Genomic DNA, 21,315 nt, shown 5'->3' with positions numbered 1-21,315 from the left:
CTTCACAGCGTTCCTGTGGCAGCAGTTTTGCACATGTCTAGTCACAGCGAGAGATGTGTTTAATGACATCATGATGTTAGCTGAGCATTTAAAGCCATCATTCCATCTTTGGGGGCCTGAAAGATATTGAGCCTGCTGCTAAGTGGGTGTCCACAAACTCTATAAAGGTAGACTCACACAGGGTACATTCCGGACAGTCTTAGGAATGCTCTTTTGTAAGTCAAGTAAATTCCATTGTATTTAACTTTTGAGTAGACCATAGAGTTGAACTGCCAGTGGATGAAAAATATTGGTGGGGTAGTGTTTTTAAACATTCGTTTTATTTATTATCTGCCCTTTACTGTAAGTACCGAAGGCAGATTTAAAAGCACAAGCCATTTCAGTGCAAAGCAATGCAGAACAACTTATTATTATTATTATTATTATTATTATTATTATTATTATTATTACTATCCTCCCTTCAGCAGAAGGTCCCAAATGCCTTTGGGATTTGAGCTGAATGAGAGCATTTACTTTTTGCTGTTGGAACCTGAAATATGTTTTGCATAGGTGAGCTGGATCTCTGTCTTGCAGACTGATCTTGCTAACCTGCAATTTTAACAGTAGACTACCTTGTGATGCTGCCATTAGGCTCTCTTTCTTAGCCACAACCCAACTCCCAAGCTGTAATATTTGGATAATGTAGACTGCACTGGAAAAGCAATAAAATACAATGAGAGTGCAAGCCTCTTCAAGTTTACTTAGTTTGGATGCAGCCTCGGTGCTCGGGATCCAAATGCAGTGTTTTATTTAGTGGTGTACACAGGTTGATTCCAAATTTTAAAAATACAGATCCAGTTAGCTTCCTTTTAAATCTGAATTAGATGGATTGTTTGTTTCACCTACAAAGAGCTCAAGGGTGGGATATGTGGTTCCCTTTCTCCCCACTTTCTCCTCACAACAACCTTGTAAAGTAGGTTAGGCCAAGTGACAGCAACTGGCTCAAGGCTACCCAGAAAACTTCAAAGTCCAGTGTGGATGCTTATTTCAGTTTCACAAAATCACAACACTGCTGTCATTTTGCAAATACTTTATCTTTTTATTTTTTGCCCTTAGAAAAATATACATTTTTTAAAAGTCTCTTTCCATCCAGTACCATGTATTAAAAGTATAGAAAAGCATTAACAAAATGCTGGCTTTATTCTGGGTAACTGAAGATTCATCTCTTATTCCATGCTCTGTGGATTCTCCTCCAAGGATCACTCAGGACAGCTGCAACTAGTATGAAAAATATCAGCATCAAGCCTTTGGCAAGAGTCTGAGAGTACGGTTCTCCTGAAAGACAGTTTGAAACAGTAATCAACTGTAGTAATAACATGACATGATTGCTGATTTGTGTCTTGAGTCCTGTCATTCCAAAGCCAGAACCACTACTAAAAGCCCTACTTGATGTCACATTTGAACCTCTCACAATGAGATTCACCTGACTGCAAATATAGCACGGACTGATACTGAGCAAGGAAGTTCCTGTAATTAGTACATAAGGTAAAGGTAAAGGGACCCCTGACCATTAGGTCCAGTCGTGGCCAACTCTGGGGTTGCAGTGCTCATTTCGCTTTATTGGCCGAGGGAGCCGGCGTACAGCTTCCGAGTCATGTGGCCAGCATGACTAAGCCGCTTCTGGCGAACTAGAGCAGCGCACAGAAATGCCCTTTACCTTCCTGCTGGAGCGGTACCTATTTATCTACTTGCACTTTGATGTGCTTTTGAACTGCTAGGTTGGCAGGAGCAGGGACCGAACAACAGGAGCTCACCCCGTCGCGGGGATTCAAACCGCCAACTAAAACACCTACAAATTATTTAGTTGTAAGCTGTAAGGGATAAGGAATCTCCTTAGATTCCAGTTCCCGTCAGCCCCAGCCAGAGTGGCCAAAGGTGAGGCATGATGGGGAACTGGAGTCCAGCAACACCTTAACAAGGCTCGACACCCTTGTGTAAATAACCCATCTGAATGCTTGTCAAGAAACCACCAGGTTCCCTCTATCTTTTTACCAGTGTAGTAGCGTGTCAAGGGATAAAGAAGTTCTGGCCAGCAAATATCATTCCTCTTGCAGTCATATTCTGTGTAGTTAATCTGAAATCTGCAAAACAGTTTAAAATAAAGTCTTACAGTCAGATGGATGTTGTTGTTTTATTAGATTTGTAAATTTTTCCTGATGCTGGGGAATGCTACCTGTTGTTCATAGACAGTGGGGAGGGGGGCAGTGTATGTGCGTGTGATAGAGCCTTATTGTGTGATCACCACAATCAGGACCAGCAGGGCACAGCTGACTTCCCATGGTAAACATGGGGGGGGGAGCAGCAATGGTGTTTACTTGTTCCAATTCTGTGTTATCGCTATGCCCCCATGGCAGCCATATTGTTATGTCACAGCCCACTGCAGCTATTTTGTGACTGGTGCCCACAACACTTTCACATAATTCAAAATGTGCTCTCTGTTCCAAAAAGGTTGGTGACCCCAGTCCAATGCATACACTGCGCCAAGCTACTCAGGTATCAAAATGACTACCCCTTTTTTCTATTAAGCCAAATTCAATGTTTAACTGATGCTATTATTATTACTATTATGATTTATACACCTGGGGATCTCTGGGTGGTTCACAGAATAAAATCAAGATACAGTGGTACCCCGCAAGACGAACGCCTCGCAAGACGGAAAACCCGCTAGACGAAAGGGTTTTCCGTTTTGGAGGCGCTTCGCAAAACGAATTTCCCTATGGGCTTGCTTCGCAAGACGACAGCCCATAGGGAAATCTCCGGGACAGCGGGGAAGCGCAGCGCGTCTTCCCCACTGTCCTCGGACCTCCTCCCGCCGCCGGACATCGGAACGAAGCTCCGATGTCCGGCGGGGGGGGGAACGTCTCCTCCCGCCGCCGGACATCGGAACGAAGCTCCGATGTCCGGCGGGGGGGGGGAACGTCTCCTCCTGCCGCCGGACATCGGAACGAAGCTCCGATGTCCGGCGGGGGGGGGAACGTCTCCTCCCGCCGCCGGACATCGGAACGAAGCTCCAATGCCGGGCGGGGGGGGAACGTCTCCTCCCGCCGCCGGACATCGGAACGAAGCTCCGATGTCCGGCGGGGGGGGGAACGTCTCCTCCCTCCAACGGACATCGGAACGAAGCTCCGATGTCCGGCGGGGGGGGAACGTCTCCTCCCTCCAACGGACATCGGAACGAAGCTCCGATGTCCGGCGGGGGGGGGGAACGTCTCCTCCCGCCCCCGGACATCGGAACAAAGCTCCAATGCCGGGCGGGGGGGGGGGAACGCCTCCTCCCGCAGCCCGGCATCGGATGGCTGTCCTGAAGACTTGGGGTGGGAGGAGGGTTTTCCTTCCCACCGCCAACATTCAGAATGCTGTTCTGAATGTTGGCGGTGGGGAGGAAAAACCCTCCTCCCACGCAAGCCCCGGGAACAGAGGGAAAGCGCTGCGCGCCTTCCCCTCTGTTCCCGTACCTGTCCTGAAGGCTTGCGGTGCGGAGAAAAGCCCTTCTCCGCACCGCCAGCCTGGCAAGCGGTTTCCCTAGGAACGCATTAATTGATTTTCAATGCATTCCTATGGGAAACCGTGCTTCGCAAGACGAAAAACTCGCAAGAAGAAAGAACTTGCGGAACGAATTAATTTCGTCTTGCGAGGCACCACTGTATAAAACCACAAAATAAATAATAAAAATAAAAACAACCACCCAATACTCCCCCCAAAAAACCCACATTTTAAAAGGGCACAGGATGTAAATCAGATCAACCATAGATATTAACACATCTAACAGAATTACAGTAACATAGCATCCAAGAGGGTTACCTTGTCATTGGAACAGGGGGTTGTGCTGGTATTTTAATAAACTGCACTGCAGCAGAGATAGAAAGAGAGCTGGCTTTATCTTCACAGGCAATTGGACACTGAACTTGCCAGGTTACTGCTGAAATACTAAATATGAAGAGAAAATCTATATTACAAAACCCCAAGCAACAACACTGCAATATTAGGCTACATACTGTTATAGCAGCTTTGATTTTGTCAATATCCTTACATAAGGTGACCAGTTAGATCTGCTTTAAAGTACAAAGGTCAATCTTACACTTGCATTTCACTTCAACTACTTTTTTGTAATGATTTTGAACATTAGATGGGAGCATTGTAATCAATTAGGCTAACATTTAAAAGGTAGCAATCTTAATATCCTTTGCCATCATCTAGATGAGCAGGTAGTGGATTTATTGAATTGAATAAATAACTGTAAGTTACAGTATTCCCAGGGCTCAAGTGTCTAGCATAACACATTGCATTGCCCCTCTTCTAGCAGAAAATGGAGATTGGTACAATACAAATCTACTTAATTTGCATAATGTATTTTTATTGACCCAAGACTCTTCTCACCCAGTGCAGAGTATAACACAATGGATAAAACCACTGTAAATTTGTGAAAGAAAAGAAAGAGCAGTTCTGCCGAACATAGCTAGTTTTCTTACGTACCTGACCTGTACCCCAACTATCTCCTGCTGTAGAATCCCTTCTACTGCTCCAACATCAGCAATGATAATTTGAATATTCAAGTGGGTAGGAATATCAAGGCAAATCCCCTTCAAATCTCCAAAACTTGCATTTGTATCTGCACCGAACGTATCTAAATCTGTTAATGGGGGGAAACATTGTTCTGAGAAACTATTGAACGGTGTTGAACAGCTTATCTTTTTCTTTCAAGGTTTCAAGGGAAAGGGGGCAATGTTGTTGTTTTCATTTTTTTAAGGGGCAGGGCTAATTGAACACAATGAGATGACCTGCTGAGTAAATATACAGAGGACAGAATAATTAATCATGCTTTCCAGAAAACAGAGCAACCCTATACTCTCAAATACATGGAGATACTATTTTCTTACATCTACATCCTGCCTGTCTTCAAGACAGCACACGCACAGTTCCTAGGCAACTACCCATCCAGGTTCTGATCAGACCCAGACCTGCTTAGATTCTGCATGTGTCTTCAGACTTTAACCTGGGACCACATGACACCACTGCATCCTATGGCCCCCCAATCAGTATAACAATTATTCTGTAATTTCATTTGTTTTGAAATATCAAAATTCAACTGCACAACTTTGAATCTAATATGGAAAAAATAGTCATGCTTTGTGGTGTTTAAAATGTTACTATCTCAAAATGTTTATACATGTGGTTATGCCATATGCTATTAAATTAATTTTTTAATAGGAATGACTTAACTAAATGAAAACTCAGCAATTGACTCAATGCTAGTGAATGTTGGTACTCACAAATAATTTCCACCCAATCATCTGGAGCGCTAGTAGAGGAGTTCCCTCTCTTTCCGACATGAGTAGCTTGCACCAACGAATTAAGTATTTTGGTAACATTCTCCCTGCAATAATGGAAGTTGGAACATTACAATTATCCACACTTGAAAATAAATTATTCAGGGTAGCAGAAACCAATACAGCTTTGTTGATGAAAACATTGCTCTCCTTTAATGTCCTGGGATTTTTGTTTAGCCAAAGTGTGGTTTGTTTTATCGTCCAAACCAAGTCCCACAAGCTAACCATAGTCTGTTTTCTCGCAACAAACTTCAATTTGAAACCATGATTTGTTGATGGCTTATTTTAACTACACAACAGCCCTATTTAACCATGGTTTGGTTGTCCAACACACACTAAAGGCACAAAGCAAAACCAGCAGGAAATCAAAACACACTTTAGAAGCTGCAGCTTGGATACTCATCTCCGTGATAATTCACAGTTTGCTGAACAAACCATGGTTAAAAGAAACCATGGCTAAGTGTTATGTTCAAATGTAACCAATGATAGAATGTCAATGTGAGATTAAAACTCCCTCATCACTTCAGACTTTCCACAAGTAGAAAAAGGGAAGAAAACACTCCACCTCACCTCAACTGATTGCAGTTGTCCTTAAGATCAACTTCTAAAATGCATCCAGAGATTGAATTTAGTCCGAACAAAATTGGTGTGAGACCTGCCGATGCACACAAGCCTTTGCCATCTATGTAACAGAAGTATTTGCTTGAGAAATCCTCATATCTTTTTCAGGTTCTTGCTTACACTTTTATGTAATATAATTTTTAAACAAAAATTACTAAGGTGCACAATAAAATAATAATGTTGAGGTCTTACTGAGTTCACCTTTTTACATCCATTAGAAACAGAGATGTTTTAATTCAATCCAAGCTGAAGTGACTGAGCTGTCACAGAGCACTTCTACACAGGACCAAGACTATAACGCTGTTTCAGGAAAGCTTTTTAAATGGCAGATCTCAGTATTTCCCTTCTGAAGCATTTCAAAGGAAAGTGGTATGATATCATAAGCAAAAGCAGAAAAGCCAACTAAGGCTTTAGGTAGAAACAGTGTCCAATTATCTCTGTATCTGCCATAGATCAGATAAATACATATTTATAGTTAGTTTTACAGTATATTTCAAATCAACAAAACACATCTCAACTCCAATTACACTGTTATAATAATAATAAACAATCTATCTATCTATCTATCTATCTATTTACTATTTCATTATTTATACCCCGCCCAACTGGCTGGGTTTCCCCAGCCACTCTGGGCAGCTTACCTTAACCAAACAGTATAGAAATTAGTGTTAGGGTGATAAACCTAATTCTGAAATGTTCATTTGTATCACGGTTCTATAACACTCCATATCAAAATGTAGTACCGGGCTTCCAAAGTTGCAAAATGGTAACAGCATCGGAAGAATTCAGATTTGCTGCTCTAATCGGTTTGCCAATTTGATAACCTATACAGAAAGAGATGGTTTTGTGTGAAGTTTTATAGATGTTAATCATTGTCGACAAGCAATACTGTCAAATAACTGTGTTATACTGCATTCTTAGCCATGTCTGCTCAGAAGTAAATTTTACTGAATTTAATGCTTAAACCCAGGTGAGGGGTTGGGATTGCAATCTTAAGTCTTCTTAGAGTTAACACCCAAAGCATCAGGTTTTGACATTTTCACTCCCCACATACATCATTACAAATACGTTGCATTTTCTCTGGCGAGCATATAACCACCACCAATGAGGCTTTTCACCTGGATTCCCAGACAATTCTTCTCTGCTTGTAGTGTTTACACTCACAAAGTTGACTGTGAATTTCTGTGTCAGTATTTCTGAAAAAGGAAAAGGATACACAATAAATGCTAATGAAAAGGAGGAATACCACTTTGTTGAACCTTTAATTCAGCAATTATCATACAAATCATAACCTAAATTTTGATAACTAATACAATACTGCATCCTTTAAAACCCACTGATATTTCTCTGTTTATATATAGATCATTTCAAAGCTGAATAGATCTTTTCGTGATTTCTATACACCACTGCAGAGGGCAAGATGTGCACTTTTCTGGATACACAGCATATATGATGGCTACAGGGCAACCCTTTAGTATTTGTAGCTACAGGAGAAGAACCTCAGGATATGATACAACCAGCACAAAGGATGTCCTGCTCTTTTTTGCTTGGTTTTTCTTTCAATGGGGTATATAGCAGACATGTGGCAGAATCTTTTCTCATCAAAATCAGGTAAACAAATGTCAAATCCAGTGAACTTCTTTTGTGGCACAGAGCTAGAGGTCTGTGAAAGCCCTCCTGAGAGGTCTTTTGTCTCACAGCATGCATAACTGCAGTTGATGGAAGCTCCACCTACTGAAATAGACCAAGCATTAAGTCATTTCCATTCTCCTGCCTCTTAAGCAAGTGGGAGAAGTTTCGCAGACCTGGATACAGCAAGTATTTGGCACGTTCAGAAAGGTACCAAGTACTTGAACAGAGGCAGCAAAAAGAAGCGTTGCTCCCCTCCTCACTCTATTTGAACAGCAGACCCGCATTCAAAATCACCAGTTCTCCTTGGGTTTAAAAACAGTATGCCATGGGGGTCAGGATTTGCTGGCCCCATCTTACCAGCCACAGAGCTGAAAATTCTCTTTCATGTCACACTCCAATAATGTCTCAAGATTATGCCATATAAACAACAAGGACTGGGAGTGGGAGAGAAACTGAGCAAGGAATGCAAAAAAGAAATATGATGGTACCGTCTGGACATACTGCTCCAGAAACGACGGTGACTTTTATTTCTATTATTCTCTTGCCTTCCCATATGATTGTATAATCTTCTCCAAAGGTCACATTTCTGCATTCTGAACACAAAAAACCATTTGTATGAAATCCAAATTTCATTGTAATTTAAAGAAAGTTCTAGCGATCTGGTGATTTAGAGAGAGAGTTGAACACAGACTTACCTCTGCCAGTGCAGCTCCCTACATCAGTGTCTTTCCTCTCATGGGTCACCTGTGGCTTGATGCTGTCTGGCAAGAAAACAAACAGATTATTGAGTGCAACAAGTCTGAAAAACAACCTGCAACAAAGCAGATTGTAATTGCAGCAAGGGGGATCCCAGATGCAGAATAAGACATACAGATGGTTTTCTAGAGCATAACTTACACAGGGGGAAAGTTTATGATTTGTTTATAGACGTAGTCATATATCTCCCACTCATAAAATATCAAGGTATTGCACTACATAAAATAATGCAAAACAATGCAAAATATGACTGGCTCATCTAAAAAAGAAAATTGAACTGAACAGGCCTGTCAGCATAAAAATGATGATGGATATGCAGCTTGCGTAGCAGGATTCCTGAACCTAGCAACCAGTTGGTTGGGGAGGAGGTACTTGCAGTTCTTTCTTCTTTTCAACAGATGACTTGACACTATCAGTCCCGATAGTGCCCTTTGTTGTCAGGACATGGTCTGAAAGCAGAGAAGGCAGCAATCTTGTTGAAGCTAAGCAGGTCTTCAGGTTGTGGTCAGTACCCAGACAGGAAATGATCTAGGACCTCTAGGCACACTACCTTGAGTTCGACCTACATGTATCTATATATTGTTGGTGGATCAGTGTTTGCAAGCTCATAGTACGATTTGAGAGAAGAGCCAGGTCAAATTATACTTTGCATCATTTTACTTCATTTTACTCTTGAAGATAAAGAACAGTTTAAGCCTGGCAGCCATGCCTGAAAACAATGGTCACAGGTATTAGAAAATAACACTTCAATCAACCTCATTCTGATGGAGCAAAGAGCAACCTATTATTTCTGATTCCAACGTACCTCCAGTACCGCTGTTTATGTTAGGTGGCGTGCTCCCCACTCCATCACAAGCGCTGAGACATTCGGCTTCAAAATTCTGAAGGAAGGCAACAGGGGCATTTCTTGCACATTGCCCAGCTATGAATTGCTGCATCACATAGGAAGAAAAGAACTGAACATCAGATTTGTTTTTGTGAAATTTGTTTTCTCTCCTAAACAAGCTCAAAGCCAGCAGTAGAGAACTTTTTTTCATCTTGAGGGGGCCACTTCCTCAGTGGACAATTTTGGGGTGGGGGCTGCATTCCAGTGGTGGGTGCAGTCAGAGGCAAAACTGAGCAGGGCTAGATGCAAAAGCAGGAGCAGCAATGGGTTTGGCTCTGATCTTTGTACAGTAGGTCATACTGTAGTCCAGCCACACAAAAGACAGCCTCTACATCCCTTGTTTCTTCATCCAGGCAAGCAAGAGTTCAAAGATAAATTCCAGCCAGGCAAAAGCACATGAAGGGGATACACAGCAGGGGCAGCAGGTGTTTTGGAAGGAGGGGCGTGACCGAGGGAGACTCCCAAAAGCCTGATTTAGGAGCTTGGGGGGTGCCACTTATCCCATGAGCCAGAGGTCCCTCACACTGCTCTAAGCAAACACAAAAAGAGCCAACGGGGGGGGGGTGTCACTCACTCAAGCAGGCTGTCATTACCTGAGGAACTGTAAAATACCCATTCTGAACAGTCATAACTGGATCTCCTTGTCTGTAACCACTGGAAAGTTTTCCTGGGATGGTTTGTAATGGTACTTTAAATGAAGAAACTCGGGGTGAAGAACTGCAAAAAACATATTATTATTTTTTTAAAACCCACATTTGTATACTATTAAAGCCTTCAGTTTCTACAGAATCACAGCATTATGCTTGCTGAGTGGAGAAAGAGGACAGAGAGAGGAGCTTTTCTTTCTCCCTTATAATTTCCAAACTCAGGATCCCTCAATGAAACTAATCAGAAGATTCAAGGCTGATAAAAAGAAGTATTCCTTCAGAAGTACATACTGTCCTTCAGTCATCAAACACATTGCCACATGATGTTATGATAGCCTCTAGCTCAGATGGCAGAGTAGCCAGTCCGACTAGCGGCCACTGATAGATCAAAAGTAGCATTCGTGTAAAACAACAGAATGCCACTCAGTATCAGCTTGAGGGGAAGAACAACGGAAGAGGACTGCTTCCTCCATACTCTGCTTGGCTGCCATTGGAGCCAGGGTGCTGGACTAGCTGCCAAGCCAGGCTCTTCTACTGTTTGTAGCGGTAGCAAGATCTGCTCAGCACATGAACTAAGAGGGAGCAGTGGGTAACAGCTTGAAGATCTCTGCAGCTGGTTCTCTCCCTCCTCCCAAATATGTCTTATTATCCTGTACAGTGGTACCTCGCAAGACAAATGCCTCGCAAGACGAAAAACTCGCTAGACGAAAGGGTTTTTCATTTTTTGAGCTGCTTCGCAAGACGATTTTCCCTATGGGCTTGCTTCGCAAGACGGAAACGTCTTGCAAGTTTGTTTCCTTTTTCTTAACACCGTTAATACAGTTGTGACTTGACTTCGAGGAGCAACTCATAGCACGTGGTGTGGTAGCCTTTTTTGAGGTTTTTAAAGACTTTGGTATTTTTGAAGCTTTTCCAAAACTTTCCCGACACCGTGCTTCGCAAGACGAAAAAAATTGCAAGACGACAAAACTCGCGGAACGAATTAATTTCGTCTTGCAAGGCACCACTGTATGTGGCAACAGGAAACAAGAGAATGTATAGCCTGCGCGAGAAAATTAAAAATAAAGCATGGGGCCCAGAGAAAGAGAACAGCTGGGATGGAGAACCTGGAGCTCTCCAGGTGTTGTTAGACCGACTCACATCAGCCTCAGCTTGCATGGACCTGAGCAAAAACCAGGACAGGGAGGAAGAGCTCTGTACCAGCCTTTGTCAAACTGGGACCCTCCAAACATTTTGGACTATGATTCCCATTAGCCTCAGCCAGCACACCTGTGCTGGTTAAAACTGTTAAGTGCTCTGGACCAAAACACCTGAAAAGCACCAGATTGGCAAAGGCTGCCCTGAATGGCAGCAAATATATTTGATATGGCAGGCACCTACAGTAATGCTGGTTGTTTGAAACATAGCTATTTGTGATGGCATTCCCTAAGCACTGCCTTTCAGTAGTGGCTCTATTGGAAATTCTGGGTATCTGTGATATCGGTGCTTTTAGTAACTTACTGTTTTATTGCATTGATTTTATTCTATAAAGTGCCTTACTTATTTTACAATGAAAGGTGATATATGTCTTAATAAATAAGTTTTATAAGAATGAAAGGTTCATAAAGTGCTCATTGTTTCTTTTAAAAATATTCTTGGATGACGGAATTGGTGGGAAGAGGTAATTCCACTGCCGGAAACATACCGAAAAGAGAAAATTAACAAAACTGTGCAAGCATGAGAGGTGGAGAGAAACTGGGTCACTTGCATGCACTTAGTTAGGGACTATCTCACAGGAACGCACATTTCCCAGATAAGTCTCCATACTTACACAGCCCCATGATAGAAATAACCCCGGAAAGGTGTGTTGTTAATGGAAGACTGCACACATAGGAAGGGAAACCAGGCAGGGGCATTGTTCCCCGTCTGGACAGAGCACAGTTGGTCAAAAGGTGGACTGACATCCCCACCAAATATTCCTTTAAAACATGACCCATTGAACAGTTGCTTCATCTCTGAGGTGCATTCCTAGAAAAAGGAAAAGGGGGGGGGAAGGTTCTACTTTTTGCCAAACTAAAAAGACGTGGTACAATAAAGCACAAGCTTTGGGGAGTGACTGTAGCTCAGTGGAAGAGCACATGCCCTGCATGCAGAAGGTCCCAGATTCATCAATCCCTGGCACATCCAGTTAAACTACACACTGAACTACAGCTCCCATCAGCCTCCCCAAGCATGTTGAATGGCAGGGATGATGGGAGTCATAGCTCAGCAACATCCAGAGGTCCAAAGGTTCCCCACACCTGAGTTAAACGGATCACAGGTAGCAAGTGGGCCAAAGACAACACCTAAAACCCAGAAGATCCACTCCATCCAGAGCAGAAAATACTGGGCTAGATGGACAAAGAGGCCTGCATGAACTTATCTTACATGCACTTTTTAAGAAAGAAAAGGTAAGCAGGGTAGACACTGCGGAGGTCACCCCTGCTGCTTATCAACCCCGGGAGCCATCAGTCACATTTTTCCATATTTTTTTCCTTCTTATTAAATTGGTTCAACTTCTGAAGACCAGAAGTTACAACCATTGTTGGCTTATTGTGTCATAGTGCTAAATATAAAGAACAACACAAAGTTCTCTCGCAAATAATATTGCAGGCATTTTTGTAGATTTCCCCTAAGAATGCTTACAATGAAGAAAGTTTTCAAAATTAAATGTAGAAATAGTACCAAATCACAGCAGCAACGGATATCGCAGGCTCCTGCAGTGAGATTGCAAGGACAAGATCCCAGTGGCTGAAACACTTGATTGGGGATCACTGTTGTACTATCTATTTAAAAAAGGAGAAAAATAACTTCAGCTCTGAAACTTAAGGCGCTCCTCCCCACCCCACAGCTGTTATCTAGTGGCAGCCAGTCCATCTGACTGCAGTGGAAAAAAGATGGAGAGCAGGGCCACTCCACTGGTTCTGCTGGGAAATCAACCGCATTTGAATCTTAATAATAATTTTAATTATTTGATTATTTGTACCCTGCCCATCTGACTGCGTTTCCCCAGCCTGCCTCTCCCTGAACTTTTAGATACACGCACACACACACACACACACACAGAGGCAAATATGGTGCAGGGTGGAGAGTTCTTCCATTTTGTAGGCAAAGTTGCTTCTTCTCCATATAACATAGGACTTTTGAAGTCTAATGGGACTGCTGCATCAAAAGGCTGAAGCCTCAGTGAAAATACCGTATTTTTCGCCCTATAGGACGTACTTTTTCCCCTCCAAAAATGAAGGGGAAATGTGTGTGCGTCCTATGGGGCGAATGCAGGCTTTCCCGGGCTTCCAGCAGCTCTGCGCCACCCTCTGGATCCTGGCGCGAAGCTATGCGGGGCTCCGGGGGTTATCGCAGAGCGGGGCTCTGGAGGGTGGCGCGGAGCTGCCTGCGCTCCAGGGCTTCCTGCAGCTCTGCGCCACCCTCCCGATCCCAGTGCAAAGCCGCGCGGGGCTCTGGAGGGTGGCGCGGAGCTGCCTGCGCTCCAGGGCTTCTTGCAGCTCCGCGCCACCCTCCGGATCCCGGCGCGAAGCTGCGCGGGGCTCCGGAGGGTGGCGCGGAGCTGCCTGCGCTCCAGGGCTTCTTGCAGCTCCGCGCCACCCCCAATCCCGGCGCGAAGCTGCGCGGGGCTCTGGAGGGTGGCACGGAGATGCCTGCGCTCCAGGGCTTCCTGCAGCTCTGCGCCACCCTCTGGATCCTGGCGCGAAGCCACGCGGGGCTCTGGAGGGTAGCGCAGAGCTGCCTGCATTCCGAAGCCTGGTGCGCGCTGAAGAGCGCCCCTGGGCTTCGCGCACCTCTCTGCAAGCCTGGGGAGACCGGCACAGCTCCCTAGGCTTGCAGATAGCAGGCTGTTCTGGGGGCTGGGGTCGGGGGAAGCTCGGGCTTCCCCCGCGCCTGCCCCGTGCCTGGGGAGGGGAATTTTTTTTTTCTTTATTCCCCCCCCAAAAAATTAGGTGTGTCCTATGGGGCGGTGCGTCCTATGGGGCGAAAAATACGGTACACACAGAGTATCACAGAGAAGCAGAAAAGGAAACTCTAAAATATAACATAAAGCAACAGCGACTGAAATACCTTCTCCTTTTCCTGTCACATTTCCTGAGGACGTATTAGCATATATTTCAGCTTGGATCAACAGATGGGCCACCACCACCGAGTCTCGACAAGCCGAGACTTGCAAAGCTTCAACCAAGCAGAGGGCTTCTGTGCAGCAATTGGTGAGATTGGAAGTACACAGCTGCAGACTCCTGGTCAAAGAGACCATCACTCTGGAAACATTCTGAAACACACAGTGTGATGGCAGGTAATACATTTACAAAACATCACACAAATTTCAAACACATCTTGCTGGAAAAGTGACCTTCAACACCAGTCAGTTCTGTCACCAACTGACAGTTTCCTCTGCCAATTAAATGGGGGGGGGGCTGGAAGAGCAATAATTAACAAGCACCAAACAAAATGTGTTTAGTATTGCAATGCTAATGGGAAAACACCCAATGATCAGTGATACATGTGTGAAACAACTACAGAAAGAGATATTATTTGGGATTCTGTGTGGGATTAACTGTACAGTTCTCATTTTAACAAGCCTTTGTGACAGGCATGTATTTTTGATCGTTTTAATTTTTTTGCATCAATTTCTTATCACCTTGTTGGTTTTAAATTGATTGTGCAATTTGTATTGCTTATAGTTCTTTATTGTTTTAAATTTTTTATTGTATATTGTAATTTTTTTAAAAATTGCAAACCATGCAGAAGACATAATTGGTGGAGAGTATGCAAGTGTAACAAACAAATAAAATAAATATTCGCTTATGTGAGAGGCAGGAGTCCTTTATGGCAGGCAGTCACAGGCTAATCCCATAGTTCAAAAATGCACAAAATTAGAGTCAATGGAGTACTTAAGAAGTATACAGTTAAAATATTGAACCACAACGGAAGGATGGCTTATGGGATTTTTCTACTAACCCCTTGATACGTTACATTCAAACTCCAGTCACCAGTTTTGTTTCTTCCAGTACAATCTGCAAGCGGCAACATTCCTGGAAGAGAGCAAAGAGCAATATGAATACTTTCAGATTTACTCTTCTCTCTCACTTCATCACTGTGAGAGATGGTAGAAGTAGGAAAGTTCATGTACTCAGTCCCAAGTGATCTTTGAGACAGCAAAATGGTCCCACAATTTCGATGGTATTTAAACACTTTGGGGAAAAAGCAGTGTCAAAAACATCTTACCTGTTTCATTGTCTGCCACAGCAATACTGAAAACATCTGACGGATTGCTCACCAAAGAAGCAGTGACTACAGGCCCAGACATGTAGATAAAGGGAGGCTGAAAACCTACAAATATAAATCAACATTAGCACTTGTGGAATAAAAAAATGTTATCCCTGCCTGTACTTTTGTGCATTTCAACAGTGGCGTAGCGTGGGTTGTCAGCACCCGGGGCAAGGCAAGTAATTTGCGCCCCCTAACCCGTGGATTTGCACCCCCTAACCCTAACCCCCAGATGTTGCGCCCAGTGCGGCCGGCCCCCCCTGCACCCCCCACGCTACGCCACTGCATTTCAATCCCTCTGACCTCACTTTTTATAATCCATGCACCCAATCTAGCATATAACTATAACCCCATGCATCTGCTGAAGGGGACTGCAGTGTACAAAAGGCTTATCCATAATAAATGTGTTAAGTCTTCCAAGCGACACGATATTTTTTGTTATTATCTAGAGACAATTTCCCCATTTTAGGGATTTCATTTCAGACCCCTCTAAGTAGAAAGCTCTTTGTGAGTAAGTCTAAGAAATTTTCTTGGGCTAGTTTAGAGAAATACGTAATAGAACAGAGGCACCTTTTATTTTGATGTCCTGTGGGATCCCTTTGAACTGTGGAGCACAAGGAAATGTAACGTTGCCTGACTTGCACTGCACAAGGTCTGAGATACTGGGAGGCTGGGCAGAGGGAGGCGAAGCAGTTAATAAAGAGTTTTGCAGGGTGACAAAAGAAAATGGACCACCTCAAGTGCCTTGTCTCCTAAGGTTTTAGGTTGTCAATCTGTTTGCTCCCCAAACGAAGGCACCTTGCGAGCGGGCTCCTGAGCTTCCACAGCTGCGTGGCAGGCAGAAACAAAACAGGTGAGGCTTTTTACCCAGCGCGGCGAGGTGACGAAGCGGGGGACCGCCTGCACCTGCCAGATTTCTGCCTGTCCCGCATATGCTATTGCTAGAATTTCTTAGCTGCTTCATCCCGCTCAGGGCAACTTACAACCAAGCCAACAAATGCGCAGGAGAAGCGCCGAAGCGGACGTTGCCCTTTCCTACCCACCCGGATTCCCATCCTGGGCTCCAGCCCCGAAAAAAGCCAGCAGCCCCCAAAAGAGCCGCCGGACGAACATGGCGAGGCGAAGGCGCCGCTAAAGCGAGCCGCCGCCGCCGCCGCCCCGGACAAGGAGCAGCCGAGCCGAGGCCTCCGCAGGCGCCATTTTGCGAACGGGTCCCTCGGTTGCTGTGGAAACGGCTGGGACGAACCACCTCACGTTGCCCGGCTCTGAAGCGGGAGAAGACCCCCAAAAAAACTCAAGCCCAGAGTGTTTCACTACGTACATTGATTAACACAGGCTTGAGGTGGGGGAAGGCAATAAAGCAGCAAAGAGTGCAGTCTGAAGTCCCTAGTGTCAAATCTCCTCTCCTCCACCCCTCTGCGTGAATGGTATGTTCCAATATTAAGGCGTGCCTAACAACGGGACGGGACGCGGGTGGCGCTGTGGGTTAAACCACAGAGCCTAGGGCTTTGTGATCACAAGGTCGGCAATTCGAATCCCCGCAATGGGGTGAGCTCCTGTTGCTCAGTCCCAGCTCCTGCCAACCTAGCAGTTCGAAAGCACGTCAAAGTGCAAGTAGATAAATAGGTACCACTCCGGCGGGAAGGTAAACGGCGTTTCCATGCGCTGCTCTGGTTCGCCAGAAGCGGCTTAGTCCTGCTGGCCACATGACCCGGAAGCTGTACACCGGCTCCCTCAGCCAATAAAGCAAGATGAGCGCCGCAACCCCAGAGTCAGCCACGACTGGGCCTAACGGTCAGGGGTCCCTTTACCTTTTAACAACGGGTGGGGGAGGTTAAGTTAAATGCAATTTGCCCTCTGGGCTCTCAAAGATGGCTTGCTGCTGTGCCTGTTCTTAAAGCAACTCCTATCAGAGTTGTAGCAGCAAAGCACCGCCCACGCCATGCTGTCAAAGAGCTTCATGCAGCCCTTGAACAGTCAGAGTATCTTGGGAGCTCTAGCTATAGTGTTGGGAACTGTAGCTCTGTGAAATCAGAGCCCCTCAAAAAAACTATAGTTCCCATGTTTGGTGGGGGAGCCATGGCTTGGAGGTTGTGCCACGGTTCCCACTTCAGAGCCCCGTGTGGCCGCCAGCATCCTAAGGTGCTTAAGTGGTGGGTGGTATCTATTGGAATTGGTAGCATGGAAGGCAAGAGAGACCAACAGCAGCCGGAGAGAGACCACAAGTTCTCTGAGGCGAAGGAGAAGGAAGGCTGGCTCTTCCAATTAACCACACTGGCATCTTCTTGGCCAGGGGTCAGCAAATATTTTTAATATTTAGATAATATTTATTGCGGCCATAGGCCCATACAGGTAAAAACAACACATAAGTGACAGCTTGTGCCGTGGGGGAAAAGAAAAAAAAAGAAAGGAAAAAAAAAACAGTCGCTAAAACACCGCTATAACAATAAAATACTATAAGATGGAAAGGCATGCTACGCCTTAATTAGCTTGTAGCGCTCCTTGGCGTCGCTTTTGGGAGAGGACAGCGACCAGGAACCTAGCCACTTTCAGGGTCGTGTGGGAATCCTTATCCTGCAAGATTTGGGCAAGATGGAATTTTGGTGGGGTACCCTCTAGTTTCTGTATGATTGATCCCAACAAATTTGCCCGTGGCACATTGAACAAGGGGCAAGTGAACATAATGTGCTGGAGCGACTCCGGCGTCACCTTATCACATTCGCACGTGGCGGGGTCTTGGCCCTTTGAGAATCTATGTCTCAGGACATTGGAGGGGAAAACGTTGAACCTCGCTTTGGTGAAGGCCAGTCTATGGGCAACAGTCGAAAGGGAGGAGAGGTATGGTGGAACGCAATAAGTTAAAGTGATACCAATGTTCTGGGGCGAACAAACACCTCCCCCCAGCATATAATTTTGCTGTAAGTCGATGTCATCCAGTCTTTGACGGATCAGTCTTTGAGCAGTGATTTGGTCTAGTTTTAGGGAATCTGAGGGAGAGATTCCATAGCTCAGGAGTTTGGCATGGATTTTACTAGTCCAAAGGCTGGAGAATTCATCTCGCCATAAGCATTGGACAAGGTAATGGTTTGGTAATCTATGCCACAATGATAACCAGTAATTGAAGACTTGCTTCCACAGGCAAGTTTCTAAGGATGCGATCTTCAATTCTAGTCGCATGGCTGCGTTGCTTACGCACAGGGGGAGCATTAGGAGCCGACGTAGGAATTGGCTTTGCAGAGTCTCAAGGGGAGCAAGGTCTGTCATCACGGCCCAGAGCGGGGCAGCATAAGCAAGCACTGCAACCACTTTTGCCTTGAACACCTTTAGGGCCGAGGGAACATGCAAAGCTCCGTCCGAAAAGAAAAATCGGAGGAGCGCATATGACAGGGTTTTGGCCTTGTTAAGTAGGTGTTGAATTTGAGCTTTCCATCCCAAGTTGTATTGAAAAATAACTCCTAGATATTGAAATTTTAGGACTTGCTCTATTTTTGCTCCACCAAGCTTCCATTTGTATAATCTCCGGCTTCTGGAGAAAATCAGAATCTTGGACTTAGCATGGTTGATAGTTAGTTGGTTGAGTTGGCAATACGTGGCAAAGATCTTCAGAGCTCTGGTTAGTCCAACACGTGTATAAGATAGAATTACCGCGTCGTCCGCATATAAAAGGAGTGGGCAGCGGTAATCCGCTAGTCTAGGCGCGTGTATACTTGGAGATGAGTTAACTAGGGGTGCTCGCATGTCGCTGATGAAAAGGTTGAATAGGCAGGGAGCCAATATACATCCTTGGCGCACTCCCTTGTTTATTGGTATCGAATTTGTGAGGTCGCCCGCAGGAGTAAGTCTCACTCTGGCAAGGGTACCTTCGTGGAGCTGACTTATGAGCCATAAGAGTCTTCTGTCAATGCCCTGTTTCGCAAGTTTCTCCCAAAGAATATTTCTAGGAACGCTGTCAAAGGCTGCCTTTAGATCTAAGAAGGCAGCACAGAGGTAGCCCCGGGGAGGGGAGGAGTACTTCCGTGCCAGATGATAAAGAATTATCGCATGATCTGTTGTAGAGCGTTTAGTTCTGAACCCTGCTTGTTCGTGGCCAATCTGGTTAGTCTCATCTACCCATCGCAATAATTTAGTCAGCAAAAAGCTGGCATAAATTTTCCCTATGATCGAAAGGAGGCTGATGTTACGGTAGTTTTCCGGCTCCGTTGGGGAACCTTTTTTATGAATTGGTACTATAATGGCCTCCTTCCATATTTTGGGGATGAGACCGGAAGTGTTGATTGCATCGAAGGTTTTGGCCAAGATGCCGGCCCACCATTTTGGGTGTAGTTTGATGGCTTCAGCAGGGATCAGGTCGGGCCCAGGGGCTTTGCCCGGTTTCAGCTGAGCTATTAGCTTGGCTATTTCGTCAGGATCGGTGGGAGGCCAGATAGGTAGGTGGGTAAACAGATGCATCAGATGGTCGGAGGGAGCATCTGCCTGTGAGAAGCATTTCTTCAGGAACAATTCCCATGTCGGTGCAGAGATGACTGCCCTTGGGTATTTCCTCACCCTTCTGTTAATCAAAGACCAGAATTCCCTGGATCTGTGTGGTTTTGACGCAGTAATCAAAGCCTGCCAACGATTATGTTGCCACTCACGCTTGGCGGTTTTCTGCGTGCGTTTGTAGACTTGCTTGGCTTGGGCATAACTAGCTGGCAGAGTAGATGCATCGGAGATCTTATATACATTATATATAGCACGGAGGCGCTGTCTTGCTTGTTTGCACTGCGAATTATACCAGGGGGCACCGTAAGTATACTCGTTTCGATTTAAATTTTTGGGTGGTAACCTAAAGAAGGACGAAAGATCAGTCGTATGATGGTGGAAGCGCTTCAGCACTATGCTATGCTCGTCTGAGGCAGAGCCTATGTTGGAATGGGGCCCGAGGATTTCTTTTTGAAAGAATTCCTGGTACCTTTGAGCCTGGGTCTCGGACCATTTGATTCCTCTTACTTGGAGAGATTCGTTGGTTACCATCTGGGTCGCATGTCTATGAGCCTCCGGCTGCCAGTTCAGGGAAAGCTTAGCTACAAGGGGAAGATGATCACTAAATTGTACATTCTCGATCTTAAAAGTGGGAATACACTTAAGTAGATCCCTAGAGACCAACAGGTAATCGAGGACGCTGTTTGATTTAACGCTCAGGTGAGTGAAATCCCCTGGAATATCAGGGAGGCATGTGCCATTTAAGGGGACCAAATTCAAACGGATGGCCATTTGATAGAGGAGTACCCCAGCCTCATTTGCTCTGTGGTCTTTAGAAGTTCTCCTCATGATATGTTCCAGGTCGTAATTATCAAGGTTTGGGGTAACCCACCATTTGGCTTTGGTCAGCGAGTCCCAGTTTGCTGCTGTGCGGGCATTAAAATCGCCACCTATTATGGCCGGGGTGTTAGGGAACTTAACATAGCATGAGAGCAAATGCTCTTCTAGCGAGTCCCATTTAGAGCCCAGTTCGAGGGAAGAACCCCCAGGTGGCAAGTAAACATTTGTAACTAGGAGCGAGATCTTTTCCCCCGCAATCAGCCCGGTAAGGGCGTAGGGAGGCAGGACCTGTACTAGCGTAAATTTAGAATGTAGGTTGAGGGAGATGCCTATTATTAGGCCCCCTTTAGGGCGGCCTCCTTTCAGGGAGGGGCAGGCAGGGAGTTCTAGCAGCTCAAAGCCATTTAGGACAATTTTCTCTACTTCCCACGATTCTTGGAACAAGATGATATGAAACAGGTTAATAAACTCCAAGAATTCTGGCTCATGTTTTTTTCCCCTCCAGCCCGCGATGTTCCAGCTGAGGACTGATAGGGGGGAGTTCCTGTTGTGTTCAATTCGCTGTCAATTCAGGGAGAGAAGTGAGTCCTTTGGAGGCAGGGCAGACCCCACAAAAAAGTCAGTTATTTTACTTTGCATGGCAGGCACCTGCTGGAGGTGCCTGATCTTGAAGTTGGTAGTGAGGTGTTCAGACTGGGGCGACAGAACGGGTCTCCCGCTGGCTGGCCCAAGGGCGGACACTTCAGTGGGAGACTCCACAGGATTTGCTGAGACTGCCCCACCGCGAGGTCTAAAGGTCGCCGATGAAACC

At 45.3% G+C, this 21,315-nt stretch overlaps 1 protein-coding gene across 3 annotated transcripts; it reads right to left on the bottom strand.

Moving 5' to 3' along the window:
* Positions 1-1,054: 1,054 nt before the first annotated feature.
* On the bottom strand, positions 1,055-16,631 carry TCTN2 (tectonic family member 2). Of its 3 annotated transcripts, none has more exons than XM_081174880.1 (18): positions 16,525-16,631; positions 15,162-15,266; positions 14,895-14,968; positions 14,001-14,205; positions 12,612-12,712; positions 11,719-11,915; positions 9,855-9,978; positions 9,181-9,307; positions 8,315-8,380; positions 8,108-8,212; positions 7,106-7,183; positions 6,731-6,811; positions 5,937-6,048; positions 5,310-5,413; positions 4,513-4,669; positions 3,841-3,966; positions 2,032-2,120; positions 1,055-1,314 (listed from the first exon to the last, which is right to left on the bottom strand). In XM_081174880.1, the coding sequence occupies exons 2-18, from the start codon at positions 15,241-15,243 to the stop codon at positions 1,199-1,201; spliced, it is 1,944 nt and encodes a 647-aa protein (XP_081031006.1). In that variant the 5' UTR covers positions 15,244-15,266; positions 16,525-16,631; the 3' UTR covers positions 1,055-1,198. The 3 variants fall into 3 exon arrangements, with proteins under 3 accessions (XP_081031006.1, XP_081031004.1, XP_081031005.1); XM_081174878.1 differs by lacking the exon at positions 16,525-16,631 and adding an exon at positions 16,247-16,427; XM_081174879.1 differs by lacking the exon at positions 16,525-16,631 and adding an exon at positions 15,774-16,181.
* Between the last annotated feature and the right edge of the window lie 4,684 nt (positions 16,632-21,315).

This window comes from Podarcis bocagei (genome assembly GCF_964188305.1).
Source record: "Podarcis bocagei genome assembly, chromosome: 16".
NCBI lineage: Eukaryota > Metazoa > Chordata > Lepidosauria > Squamata > Lacertidae > Podarcis > Podarcis bocagei.
The sequence above is the reverse complement of the archived record's forward strand: the minus strand, read 5'-3'. Positions and strand labels throughout refer to the sequence as shown.

Bases quoted from the DNA above. Each gene is read 5' to 3' on its own strand.
- TCTN2 (XM_081174878.1), bottom strand. From the start codon at position 16,316: ATGTTCGTCCGGCGGCTCTTTTGGGGGCTGCTGGCTTTTTTCGGGGCT. The intron at 14,969-15,161 runs GTAAGATGTTTT...GCTCTCTTCCAG, and splicing joins TGTGGCAGACAATGAAACAG to GAATGTTGCCGCTTGCAGAT. The intron at 11,916-12,611 runs GTACTATTTCTA...TCCTTTTTCTAG, and splicing joins TCCGTTGCTGCTGTGATTTG to GAATGCACCTCAGAGATGAA.